General features: G+C 41.8%; 1 protein-coding gene across 1 annotated transcript in view; it reads right to left on the reverse strand.

The window, feature by feature from the left end:
* The window catches only part of LOC131682957 (cartilage oligomeric matrix protein), a 1738261-nt gene that overhangs the window by 1401329 nt on the left and 321953 nt on the right, over positions 1-14979 (reverse strand). The window contains exon 3 of the mRNA XM_058964790.1: positions 3813-3876. Within this exon, the coding sequence (XP_058820773.1) occupies positions 3813-3876 (64 nt within the window). The remainder of the gene's footprint in view (positions 1-3812; positions 3877-14979) is intronic.

Consider the following 14979-nt stretch of genomic DNA (forward strand, 5'->3'; position numbering starts at 1 on the left):
TATCGACGATGACGATGAATCCGACGATAAATTATCGTTAACGGAGTTTCCGATGACGTTGACGGGTGGTTAACGTTATCGACGATGACGATTAATTATCGATTAACAACCTTGGTCTAGACAAATCTACTTGCAAAGGTTCGAAACTCTGTGCACTGGGATTTAAGCTAGTGCGACCATGTATAGTAGGATCTGTACGGAGAATTGTCTCTAGCTGCTCACTGAAGTATGTGTTCATCATTGTCGCAATTTTATTTATTAATGGGGTTTTCAATGCACTATTATTTGTTTGCGCTCCTAAAATTCGGTTTTTTAAACTTAGTAATCTTGATCTTGTTCTTGATGTTATTTTTGTCTGGAGTAAACTTTCAATAGATCGTATTTTTGATTTAATTACAATAATTTGGGACTCCAGCGAAATTGTTGAGCTGTATATTCTATTAGTTTTCCGATCATCATTCAAGAAGTTCCGCAATGTGCGCATTTTCTGAGTTAAAGAGTCGGAGGGGTATACTCCGCGTAAAAGTAACTCGTAATCGACCTCATCCTCTTCAAGGTCGTCTGCTAGATAATCGTACATTGTTGTAATATTTTAATTAATGAAAACCTAATAGCAAAAACTAAACGCTAAAAAAATGAAAAATAATGCTAGTTCAACAATTAACAAAATTACTCTAGAAGAATCTATATACAAATTTCTATTTCAGGGAAGTTCGAGCGAACGAAAAGTGGGCCCCACGTTGGGCGCCAATAATGTAACGAGACCCTTCGCAACCGCGTGACTGTCGTCGCAGACGATACGGAACACACGAAAACCAAAATGGCAACGTAATCACGGGCTTGCCAATCCCAGCCTGTATGCTGACAAGCTTCACTTAAGCGCCATTAATACGCTCGCACGAATTAATGCGAAGATGCATGTTCTGTTTTACCGGCTAGCCTTTCAGGGCGGGTTTTGCGGACTCAAAACACTCTCGTTGGCTCAAACCCAACCGAACGATACTGCTAAAGAAAACGACATCCAAAAAAAACTGAAAACTAAACCGACGGACCGAAACTCAAGGGATTCCGTACAAACTTCACTTCATCCTATCTGGTCATAAAACTCACTGACTTTCATCAAACATTTTTGCTTTATTTTGTGCGTGGTAATTGTCAAATATATTGTTGCAGAAGGAATTTAAAGATCTGACCTGTCGATACTCTCGCTTCCACATATTATTGCGAGCTCCGTGGTTCGTGCGAACGAGTTGGCGAGCGGTGATCTGGATCGTCGCTGAGGTGTCATCGACATGCAGGCAAACGGCCGGCGGACGTAATGATCTGACCGGGCTATTCCGGTTCACAGTTATACTGGAATTACAGCTTTAGAATAATCAGGCACTGAACGGTGATCAGGGTGTGAGCTTCGCTTCTGGGTGATCCACGCGGTTCCAAAACACGTGGGAGAATGCTGAAAAACAACCGCCCTATGATCGTCCTTTGTCTCAGGGCTGATAGTGTGGGCCCCTACGGACCGATCTCGCCGGTGAGCACGGCCGATTCACAAAGGTGACCTTGCGAACGTTAACGGTTGCTTCCCATTGCTCAGGGCAGGTAACGAGGGTGCCCCTACGGACTACAGCATGCACGAAAACGATCGTTTACGTCGGAGGTCTTAGCAGTGGTCCACGATGGTTGACCGGTATGTGCACGCAATTTAGCACCGATCAAAACTGGTGTGCTCGAGACGTAGAGATCGCGTCCAATTGCTCAGGGAAGTTGGCTTGGTTCCCCTACGGACTGCCACAATGATGCCACTTCACGCCACGCGGAAATTGATTAACTTTTCTGGATTGATATGATCAAACCCCGCATATCAGTTTGATTTACACCCAGCCTTTATAATCTGCAACAAAAAAAACCTTCGTTTGAAGGTTTTTCTCCTTCAAACGAACACACGTGTGGTTCACTATACATGGCTCTATGGCGTCACTTTAAAGCGACCTACCTGCTTCAACTTTACAATGCCTACAGATCTTTTTTTTCTTGCAACGAACTTTATTACTGCACGGGAGCGTTCTTGTAAATTTATAATTTATAATTAGTTTCGATCAGGTATTTTACACCGATAAACTCACTTGAAATTCCTAATTTATTTTACTCGCACATGTGGTGATGGCTTTTGAGGGATATTATAATTTTTACTCGCTAATCTTCGAACTGCTCCAATTGAAGTTAAGTTTGCAAGAGACTTGAGATAGCATTTCCATGTCATCCGATACCACCATTTGGTGGGGCGTGCTATCACAAAAAAAGAGTATTGTCCGTTTTGACTGTTTGGGCGAAAGAGAGAGTCGCGCTTAGTGGCAAATAATCCATTCGATTACGATGCAACACCATGATTGTCGCGCGACACCATACCGTCCGCTGAGCGACGAGAAAAACATGATATGGTTACAAAGTTTGAGCGAATCCTATACATTTCTTTCGTAAGAAATGTAAAAAGTCCTTATATTAATTATAGAACCTCTTAATCATGGCGAAAAAAATATTTTTTTTGGTTAATTTTGAAGAAAATCCACACAAAACGAATGTCAATAAAAATTTTTCAATAAACCAAAGGCATGTTTTGGAAAGTACTGTTCATTGCAAAAATTTTCGTGAACTAATGTTGTGAAAATTCGGTCGAGGGGCTGAGATATAGCATTTTTAGTAAATGCTTTCAAACCATGAAACTTTGCTACATTTTTTGAATTGTTCAATATCTCAACCGTAACTTGACCAGTGTAGATATATTGAGTGTCAAATAAAGAGGACGTCGCTTATTCTAAGGTAGTTATTGAGAGATTTATGGGATTGTGCATGATCAACAACTTTTTCGAATAAGAAGTGATAACACCAATTTTGATATAACCTATGTAACATTCACGATTGATTAGATTTATTTATTAATGTGAATGTATGCTAAGTCAAACCGTTCCCCACAACATGAACCAATCTTCGCCGTACATTAAGGATACCAACCTACTCACAATCAGGTTGTTGCAAAGAACTATAAGGTTTTTTTATGTTGTAACGATATTTAATTAAAAAGGTACTGGAAGGTGTGAAATATTTTTCAATATTACAAGTCGTAGTACTCAAGGAAAAGCAAGGAGTTTAAGGAAGAAAGTTTAGAAAAGCGTGGAATAGGGTCATATAAGCAATCTTAGAGATTGCAGACGACTTAAACCTTTGTCTTCTACCGCAGGAGTCGGGATATTTTGGCATTTTTAAATGTGAATCACCTGAGTCTGCAGCATGTCCGGACGAGCGTAAAGTGACTTAGTTACTTATTCTGTCGGAACCGGCCATAAGGTTTTTAAAATTGTCATTTTTGAAAGTAAAATTGAATGCTTTTTAATGCATCGATTATAAATCGAAAAGATATATCCTATTTTCGAACCCTTCCAAAACCCTTTCCGAAAAACTAAATGAGATTAGATGTAATCGAGTTGAACCAGAGTTAGAAAGACTTTAAAATTTTGATCTATTTCTTCGGACCAATGCCCGTTTTACCCCACTTCCCCCCAAATTATAAATTGACCTTATGCCACATATGTACAAGTAAACGCTGAAATTTTCATCAAAACCAGATAACATCAATACGGCCAGTTACAAAATTTAAATAAAACTGCTCTGTAAGTCCCTTCAGCCATCGTCACAAAGATAAATGTTGGCTTAGAAATTTCAGCTGTGACTTACGTTTAACATACCAGAAAATAATAACTGAATTCAATCGCAGGTAGTAAAGTAAAGCAAGTGAATTTATAAAATTTATTATAACTTACCGTATATGTCGAAGCGAAATGATGAAATCTTTTTTCATATATTGCTCAAGTTCATTGGAGGCAACTGCAATAAGAGAGAGAATGGTGGAAAACTGCTGTTTAGTACGTCTTAATACAATTGGATTTATGTTATGTATTTGTATTTCGGCATTATCTTTTATATTGGTAAAAAACCAACATATTTCAATTTGAGATAAGACACCTTCTTTCGTGACGTTACAACGATTTGACGAATCGCCACAGCCAAAGCCTTTTTATCCGACTCTAAGCAATTGAGACGATTTAGTGTGGTCAACCAGAAAGGTCTCTGTAGCCCCAACTATTGCGTTGCAATCTCCCATAAATTCGAATAGATAATTGTCCATAACGGATTTAATACCACAGGCAATTCGATGATGTAGCTGCTTCAACGTGCGACTACAACTGTGGTCGCGGACAACCTTATAACAGGCGGCTCGTCGAAGATAGCGAAGTGTGAAATGGTTGATTGTCGGGAGGAAAGAAGTATTCAGGGAACGAATTAATATTCATGCCTAAATATTATCCCAAGTACAAAACTCGGAAATTCCCTCAACCTTCCAACGCATGTCCTGGAGTACGTTGCTGTTAGCGCGATTGCATCGAAACGTATCATATGACCAGCCAGCGTCGATGAGAATACAGCGGAGCTGAACTTAAACCCTCCGGCTCTCGCGCCGTTGTCTTTTGTGCAACACCTTCCGAAACTCTAGCGAAACCTTCTTCCAGCACCAGCGGTTGCTCATTCGGGGAGCCATTCGCGCGAGTGCCGGACGGTTAATGAAATATAATGTGATGTACAATCGTTTATTAAAATACATCGCCCAGTGCATTCGAGTTTTGTAGATCGAATCTGATATAAAAATTTGTTTATTTTCTGAATCTATAATTAGGTTTGATGAAAGATTTCATTTGAAAAAGCTATAACAGATTTATAGAATGAAGGTCAAATCGTTGTAACGTCGCGTGTGTTGATACTATATAAAACCCCTTAAGCATTTGTAGGTGTACATTCTGAATTTATAAATATCACGCTAGTATAAACATTATGAAACAACTTGAAAGCGTTTTAATAAACCATTCGAAGTAAGCTTTAACACTATATCTGAAAAATCATTTAAGCACATCCAATAAAAGAAGTTGGGGGCTTTTTGAAAAAGTATTTTTGAATACAAAGAGAAGACGGAATAAAAATTTGAACAAAATTTTAATTTTTGATAAACTGAATAAATATATATTTTTCGTGACGTTACAACACAGAAACAATCAAAACTTCTATTAGTTCAAAAAATGTAGTAGTCAAATATGAGTGAAAATATTTCTAGTTTTATTATTCTACGCTCAATAACGAACAATTTTCTTTAAACAGATTAAAATTTCAATAATAGTTTCATGAAATAGAACTTTTTAGAAGTCAATAATTCAGAAACCATTTTTCCGTGAAATTCAACTTACTTCTCTATTTGACGCTTAAGGTAATCCGCATACTTTAAAGTGGTGCTGTAGTTGCGGTTAGTCACGGTTAGTCAGCGACCTGGAACCGAAAAAAAAATTTTAACCAAAAAAATCCATTGTCCTTATCATTCTGAAAAGCAATTTAATGATCTCCATGCTCGTAAGAAACATCCAGGTAATTGAAATTTTGCGATCCAAACTCGAAAGATATTCTCAAATTCCCTGGCGCGCTAGTATAATATTTTTTATAATTCACATGGCGGGTATGATATTTTCATAATTCACATGGGGCATTTTTATGATATGCTCATACACTGAAAGCCATTCGATGAAGAAAATAACAAAACAAATTTTTGTTTTCCTAATTAGTTGATTTCAACAGAAAAATGAATAACGTAACTAAATTTTCTCTTAATTTTGAGAGATTCTCAAATAATAGTTATTGAAAATTATTATTGATTTTGATTCAAGACGCACATCATACGAAATGACAGCAAGTAGCTAAGATGCACACCTTACTGAAATACATCAAGGTAGCGACAGCAACTATGTTCATACACGCTGGGCATAACGGTTAAGCACGTAGGTAGTTGTCTCAGCTTGGAAAGCTTGTTTTATCCTGGACGCAACTACCTGAACCAGTACACAAAAAAACAGAAATTCAACTGACCTCATTTTGGTTTTACCTAGTTTTTCTTTAAAAACATTTCAATAAAGGGATGATTTTTATTGACATTTTTTTCAATACATGTGCACTGAAAATTGAAAGTATTGTCGAAAATTGTCAAAATCATTCTATTTCAGATTTAGTCGATTATCTAATAACATTTCAATTATTAACCAATATAATATGCAATATGATAATTATTTTTCATCGTTTGAGATTCCAAACTAGATGTGGAATAAGTATGAAGTTTTTTTGTAGTGCTGGATAGTGTTTGTGACTAAATAGAAAAAATATACCTTTATTCTAAAATTCAAATCAATCAATTTCCAACAATCCTTAAATACCTTTGGCTATTTCGTCTCATTTAAGATTGCAGTTTATAAAAAGATAACATTATGAGAAACATAACTCTGTATTATATTTACGTGTGAATTACTGACATACGGAATTTTTCAACAATTTAATTCCATACCTTTCATCCGTCGGTCGGTGAAACAAAACGTTTGAAATATCCTATGTTGTATTTTACGATGAAGCAGTTTAATTCAACATTGAGATTAGTTGAATTCTAGTCGTTTGTGTCTTGGCTGAAAAGGTAGTGTAACGGCATATGCAATTGTGTCTGGACTAAAACAAGCGTTACAAGCTGAGACAAGCGTTTCAAGCTTTAGCTCATGTAGCTTTTCAAGTTTTGTGCTTTAGCTTTTTAAGTTTTGTGCTAGGATGAAACGTTCGTGTCCAGACTGAAACTGACAGCATCAAACCAACAACGTTGGATTATTGTTTTCAACAAAAATTTAGTTCGCCCAAATATTAACTAGACGAAACCAAAAACTCAACTATTTTTTTAGTTGAAATTGTGATGAATCGGTTTTCCGTGTAGCTCACAGGATACTCTCAGATATTTAAGGGTGCTTTTATGCTAGTTTGATACTTTTATAGCTCGCAGGGCGCTATCGCTATTCTTTCGGACGATAGTCGGATGTTCCAATCGCTCGCAGAGCGCTTTCACACTCTCTGGGGCGCTAATATGATATTTACAAAACTCGCAGGGCGCTAGTATGATATTACGGTAGCTCGCAGAGTGCTCTCAGACTTGCAGGGGCACTAGTTTGATATTTTCAAAGCTCTCAGGGCCCTCTAAGCCCTTATGGGGTGGTATTATGATCCACATCTACAGAGCTCGGAGAGCGCTTCCACACTTGCTGGGGTGTTATTATGATATTCGCATAGCTCGCAGGGCGCTCTCAGATTCTCTCGAGCCCCAGTATAACATTCCCACAGCACGCTGGGTGCTCTCAAATTCAGATTCTCTCTGGCGCCAGTATAATATTCCCATAGTTCGCAGGGCGCACCCCAACTCCCCAGGGCATTAATCTGACATTCCCATAGTTCGTAGAGCACTCTCAAACTCTCTGGGGTGCCAGTATCATATTCCAATATCTCCGAGAGTGCTTCCATACTCGTTAGGGCCCCAGTATGATATATAGTATCATAGCTCGCAGGGAGTTCTCAATCTCTCTAGGGTGCTAATATGACACTATGGGGCGCTAGTATGATATTCACAAAGCTCGCAGGGCGCTCTCCGAATCTCTCGAGCGCCAGTATGATATTCCTCGCAGGGCGCTTTTAAACTCTAGGGTATTTTGATATTCTCATCGTTCGAAGAGCACTCTCAGATTCTCTCTGGCGCCAATATGATATTCTAATAGCTCGCAAGGCGCTCCCAAACACTCTAGGGCGGTAGTCTGATATTCTCATCGTTCGCAGGGCGCTCTCAGATTCTCTCTGGCGACAGTATTTTGTTCCCATAGCTTGCAGGACGCTCTCAAACACTCTAGGGCGCTAGTCCGATATCCGCTTAATTTGCAGGGCGCTCACGAATTATCTGTAGCGCTAGCATAATATTGCCATAGTTTGCAGGGCACTGTATGAGGAGCTAGTATGGTATTCCCGTAGCTCGCAGGACGCTCTCAGATTATCTCGAGCGCGAGTATGATAGTTCTATAGCTCGCAAGGCGCTCCCAAACTCTTTAGGGCGGTAGTCTGATATTCTCATAGTTCGCAGGACGCTCACACATTCTTTGGGGTGTTAGTCTAATATTCTTATAGTTCGCAGCGCGCTGTCGGATTCTCCGGGGTGCCAGTATGATATTCCCATAGCTCGCATGGCGCTCTCAAACTTTCTAGGGCGCTAATCTGATATTCTCTTAGTTTGTAGGACGCTTTCAAATTCTCTTGAGCGCTAGCATAATTTTTCAATAGTTTGCAGGGCACATTCAGATTCTCTCGTGCGCCATTACGATATTTCCATAGCTCGCAGAGCACTTTCAAACTCACTCACTAGGGTTTGATAGTCTCATAGCTCGCAGGGCGCTCTCCAGCTCTCTATGGTGCTAGTATGGCTCTATGAGGAGCTAGTATGATATTCACTTTGCTGGCAGGGCGCTCTCAGATTCTCTTTAGCTACTCTACTTTTTGTTCCTATAGATCGCAGGGTAATCTCAAACTCTTTAGGGCGCTAGTCTGATATTCTCATTGTTCGCTGGGTGCTTTAAGACTCTCTAGGGCGACAGTATGAAATTCCCATAGCTCAGACAGCGCTTCCACACTCGCTAGGGCGCTAGTATGGTATTCTTATAGCTCGAAGGGCGCTAGGATGGTTCTATGGGGCACTAGAATGATATTCACATAGTTCGCAGTCAGCATATCAGGCTACTCCCATAGCTCGCAGGGTACTCTTGAACTCACTAGTAGCTAGTCTGATATTCTCATTGTTCGAAGGGCGTTTTCAGACTCCCTAGGCCGCTAGTGATATTCCCATAGCACGGAGAGCGCTTCCCGCTAGGGCGCTAGTATAATATTCTCATAGCTCGCAGGGCGATCTCAAGCTCTCTAGGGCGCTAGTATGACTATGGGGCACTAGTATGATATTCACAAAGCTCGCGAGGAGCTTTCAGATTCTCTCGGGCACCAGCATGATATTTTCATATCTCGAACGGTGCTCTCAATTTCTCTAGGGTAGCCTGATATTCTCATCTTTTGCAGGGCGCTCTCAGATTTTTTCTGAAGCCAGTATGATGTTTCTTTAGCTCGTCGGGCGCTCCCTAGCTCTCTAGGGTGTTAGTCTGATATTCTATTAGTTCGCAAGGCGCACTCAGATTCTCTCTTCACAGGGCGCTCACGGATTCTCTAGGGCACCAGTTTTCAGGGCGGTCTCGGATTCTCTAGGGCGCCAGTATGACATTCAAATAGCTCGCAGGACACTCTCAAACTCACTATAGCGTTAGTCTGATATTCTCATAGTTCGTAGTGTGCTCTCTGGGGCGCTAGTATGATAGCTCGAAAAGCGCTTCCACACTCGCTGGGGTGCTTCTCATAGCTCGCAGAGCACTCTCAAGCTCTCTAGAGCTCTAGTATGACCCTGTGGGGCGCTATAATGATATTCACATGGCTCGCTGGGAGCTCTCAGACTCTCTCGAGCACCAACATGATATTCCCATAGCTCGCAGGGCACTCTGAAACTCTCTAGGACGCTAGTCTGATATTCTCATCGTTCGTAGGGCGCTCTCAGATTCTCTGGAGCGCTAGTATGATATTCTCATAGCTCGCAGGACACTTTCAAGCTTTCTAGGGCGCTAGTACGACTCCATGGGACGCTAGTATGATATTCACATAGCTCGCAAGGCGCTCTTACATTCTCTCGAGCTCCAGCATGATATTCCCATAGTTCGTAAGGCGCTCTCAAACTTTCTATGTTACTAGTCTGATATTCTCTTAGTTTGCAAAACGCTTACAAATTCTCTGGGGTGCTGATCTAATATTCTCATAGATTGCAGGGCGCTCTTAAATTCTCTAGAGCGCTTTTACGATATTCACATAGTTCGCATGGTACTCTCAAACTCGCTAGGGCGCTAGTCTGATATTCTCATAGTGCACAGGGTGCTCTAAGATTCTCTGGAGCGCTAGTGTGATATTCCCATGGCTCGGAGAGCGCTTCCGCATTCGCTGGGGTGCTTCTCATAGCTCACAGCTCCCCAGGGCGCTAAAATGAATCTATGGGGCGCTAGTATGATATTCACATCGCTCGCATGGCGCTCTCAGATTCTCTCGGGCACCAGTTTGATATTCGCATAGGTCGCATGGCTCTCTTAATGCTTTCTAGGCGCTAGTTCGATATTCTCGTAGTTCGAACGGCGCTCCGAGACTCTATGGGGCGCTAGTGTGATATTCAAATATCTCGCAGGGCGCTCTTCGATTCTCTGGGATGCTAGTATGATATTCCCATATCTTGCAGAGCGCTTCCACACTTGCTGGAGAGCCAGTATGATATACCCATAGCTCGCATGGCACTCTCAGACTTGCCAGGGCGCTTGTATGAGATTTCGCAGGGGAAAATAGGAGATTAAACTGATCTAAGAAAAGAATCTGAATTAGGAATGTAGGCAATAAACTTTCGAAACTCACCGGGCGCTCTCAGACTCGCTGAGGCGTTAGTATGATATTCACATAGGCCGCAGAGCGCAATAGGGGATTAAACGGCCTCAAAAATTCTTATTTCATAGGGAGCGTAAATACATCAAATGTTCAACTGGGGCGAGGAGCTAATCTATCTAAACTCATAGGGCGCTTCCAGACTCTCTGGTGTGCAGTGTATTTCTCTGGGGCTCTAGTATGATTGTTTAAGCTCACGAGGCGGTATGGGGATAGTCTATCCTAACTTGCCGGGTGCTTTCAGATTTTCTGGGGCGCATATGCTGTATCTCTCTGGGGCGTAGGTATGCGTATTTGAGCTCATGAGCTGGTAATGGATAGTATATAGTAGTAGATATCCTAACTCGTAGGGCGCTTCCTGTCTCTCTGAGGTGCATATGGACTATTTCTGTGGGAAGCTAGTATATTTCTTAGCTCAGGTGCAATGGAAAATCTTACTGAATCTTTTTGGGTTTACAGTGAAAAGTTTGAATGTTTGTGGAGGCAGTAGATGATACGCTAGCCAAACTCGTAGAGCACAAATAAACTGTTTCAATCATCATGTAGGTTTATCGTGCACTTCTTTAAATACTATAAATGCTTTTAAAATTTTGTTATTGGCTTGCCTGTAACATCCGCTTTTTGTGCGAATTTTGATACTGTACTGATGAACGAAGCTATCATATTGACAACGATTTTAACGCAATCCATTTCTTTCAAGCCAAGTTATTAATAAAATTTACTTGAACCTTTAAATTTAATAATAATAATTTAATAACCATGTCTTAGCCCCTCCACAAAATCGCTCAAAAAACTCTGGTTTTGTTTTTATTCAATTCGTTTATTTGATAAGGCACGTTTGCGTTAACTTAAAGGTGCCATTTTTTTTTGTTTTACATTTTGAATTGCTTAAAACTAGGACATTTAATATAATTTTGTTTTTATATAATGAAACTAAAGGAATTTTACAGCTAACTTATACATATATAAGAGAGGATAATATAATATTCGTAAGATTAGGGGGGTCATTTTGTGTGTTTTTTGTATAGCAATGCACTTTATGATTTTTAGAAGGGAGATTGTTGGAGCAATTAAATATCAACTAACATCACAATATTTTACAAGCTTATTAACTAGGAGTGGTTCAATTTGATTAAGATTGGGGGGGGGGGATTAATTAGGGCTATTACTATCGGTACTGTTGGGCATTTCTTAACGACATTAAATATTGATCAACTAAAACTAGAAGATAGGGGGTGCCTAAATTTTGGGAAGATATTCAGGGGGGGGGGTGAATTCCTACATCTGTGTATCAGAGACATGGGAGAGAAGGTGGACAAGGCTGACAGAGGGGGGGGGGGGGATATAAACTTTCAGTTTCCGGCATCTTGAATCAACGACCAGGATTACAGATTCGGACGGCTGCATCATGCATTGGGACGCCGGGCGGTCTTCCTCGAGCCGGCAGGAGTTCCTCCAGACGATTTTGTAGTACTGCTCAGATGCGGATCGGCAACATACCGCGTTGCGCGTGTGATGTTGTACTGTAGGTCTCGTGTTGTTGGGACATTCGACAGATGTTTTGTCTCGTGTATATAAGGGACATGTAGAGGGGATCGCGGCTTGCTAGTACATCTCGAACCGGGATATTGGGTTATCTTCCTCGGGCCCGAAGGGAATCGAATAGTTGAGATCTGGCAGAACAGTACTCGGCGCATGCCCAGACAATATGATCGATCTCGTGATAACCGTTGCCACAAGCACAGATACCGATATCCACGAGCCCAATACGCCGGAGATGAGCGTCCAGCGTGTAGTAATTGGACATGAGCCAAGACATCACGCGAATAAAATCTCGACCCACATCTATCCCCTTGAACCAAGGTTTCGTTGAAACCTTAGGGATTATCGAATGTAGCCACCTTCCCAGTTCACCATTGCTCCATGAAGTTTACCAACTTTCGAGGGTTCTCTGATGAGTAATACTGAAAAATTCGCTGAAGCTAATTGGTCTTTCTTATATATCTCCTTGTAAAGCGCCCGCGTTAACTGAAGAGTCCGTTTCTTCATTATCTGGAATGGAGCAATGCGAGGGAACCCAAACTAAGGTAATCTTGTACGATCTTACAGACAAAGCACGCAGGCGCTCCCAGATTTTCCCCAGAAAATATGGAATGTGCTTTCTAGGTTTCATTGAACGGAGAGCCTCTATTGAGCTGAGGCTATCCGAGACAATATAGTAATGATCGGTGGGCAAAGTATCAATGATCCCAAGGGTAAACTGAATAGCAGTGAGTCCTGCGACGTAAACTGAAGCAGGATCATTGAGTTTGAATGAGGCGGTGAGGTTTTGATTGAATATACCGAAGCCAGTGGAGCCGTCGAGGTTTGATCCGTTGGTGTAAAACATCTTGTTGCAGTCGACTTCTCGAAATTTACTATGAAAGATGCTTGGGATCACTTGCGGACGTATGTGATCCGGGATTCCACGAATCTCGTCTTTCAAGGATGTGTCGAAGAATACAGTTGAATCAGAAGCATGAAAGAGATTGACACGGTTGGGATAATATGAAGAATTGATATTTTGAGCCATGTAATCGAAGTACAAGGACATAAATCGGGTTTGAGAATTGAGCTCGACAAGCCTTTCGAAATTTGCAATTATGAACGGGTGCATGCAACCCAAAGCAATACGCAAACAACAATATTGGATTCGCTCTAGCTTGATGAAATGTATGTTTGCAGCGGAACGGAAACAGAAACTCCCGTACTCCATCACCGACAATATCGTTGTTTGGTACAGCCTGATCAGGTCTCCTGGGTGGGCACCCCACCATGTTCCGGTTATTGTACGGAGAAAGTTGATCCTTTGTTGGCACTTCTGTTTCAGATACCTAATGTGACATCCCCAGGTTCCTTTAGAGTCGAACCAGACCGAACTGTGTTTCGTTCGCGTTATCTTGAGGGGACGCGACGCGGTAGATCTTCTGTGCCGGGGCGGAATCCGGACAAACCTTCTTGGCAAAATTGAATATCCAACGGTTTGAATATTCCACGCTCTCATTAGTACTGTTTCGGTTTCCTAAACGCCGGGCCGTGCTCATCGATGTTTCTCTCGTTAGTCCGTCGACGAACCGGCGCCAGTAGCTACGTTTCTTGGCTTTCATCAAACTCTTCATGCGCGTTTCCGCCATCGCGTACTGTCGGTAGCTAGCTGGCAGCCCGTCGTCCCGGAAGGTTTTATACGCAGCGGCCTTCTCCGCGTACACGTCTGAGCACTCTTTGTCCCACCATGGATTGGGAGGACGCCCGCGTGAGTTCGCGTCTGGTACGCGTTTAGTCTGAGCTTGAATCGCGGTATCGAGAATCAAGCCAGCCAGAAACCCGTACTCTTCCTCCGGAGGAAGCTCTTGTGTCGATTCTACTTTTTCGAATATCGCGGACGCGTAGCTCTTCCAATCAATATATCGTGTGAGGTCATACGAAACATTGATTGTATTCGGTGGCCCTGAACCGTTAGCAATATTAATTACGATTGGCAGAAGGTCGCTGCCGTGGGGATCAGAGACTACCTTCTACATGCAATCTAACCGCAGCGATGTCGAGCAGAGGGACAGGTCTAAGGCGCTCGGGCGCGCTGGAGGGCAGAAATCCGTGTCATTACACCCGCATTTAAAATAGTCATATTGAAGTTGTCGCAAAGCTCATGGAGTAGGGTAGATCGATTATCGTCATGAAGGCAACCCCATGCCGTGCCGTGGGAGTTGAAGTCACCTAAAACTAGCCTCGGTGCGGGGAGGAGTTACGCAATATCGCAAAGCCGTCGGTGGCTAACTGAGGCTTTAGGGGGGATGTAGGTGGAAGCAATGCAAAGGTCTTTGCCTTTAATTCTGGTTTGGCAAGCGACAACTTCAATGCCTGGTGTCGAGGGGAGGTCGATCCGATTGAAAGAATAGCACTTTTTGATCCCCAAAAGTACTCCTCCGTAAGAGTCTTCTCGATCCAAGCGAATAATATTAAAATCGTGGAAGTGTAGGGTTATTTCTGAAGTGAGCGATGTCTCGCATAGGGCAAATGCATCGCATTTCAAATTATTTAGTAAGTTTTTAAACGAATCGATTTTCGGGATAATGCTTCTGCAATTCCACTGTAGAACAGTGATTAAATCCGTGACCTCGTTCGATGATTAGCCATCGAAGGATACAATCGCTGAAAGGAGGGGCCATTGCGCAGTGATCTGCATCAAGAATGTTTTTACTGCGGGGAGAAAGCTTATCAAGATACTTTTAAGGAATATTTAAAAAATATTTAAAGCTGTAAGAATCCGGTCCACACTGTCAGAGAAATTTATTAAGCCAGCGCTGTTTTCTTTCTCTGGCTGAGATATGGGAACACTTGGGGTTTTTGATGTTCCTGGAAGTGCTGGAAACTCCTTTTCTGAGCTCAGGTTACTGAGACCGGGAGCGACCTGCTTCGGTTTTACTTCCTTGAGTATGCAAATTCCCAAATGGGAAAATTTTTGGACTATGCCAATTTTTTATATGCATAAGGACA

The sequence above is a fragment of the Topomyia yanbarensis genome, chromosome 2, assembly GCF_030247195.1.
Source record: "Topomyia yanbarensis strain Yona2022 chromosome 2, ASM3024719v1, whole genome shotgun sequence".
NCBI classification, from domain to species: domain Eukaryota; kingdom Metazoa; phylum Arthropoda; class Insecta; order Diptera; family Culicidae; genus Topomyia; species Topomyia yanbarensis.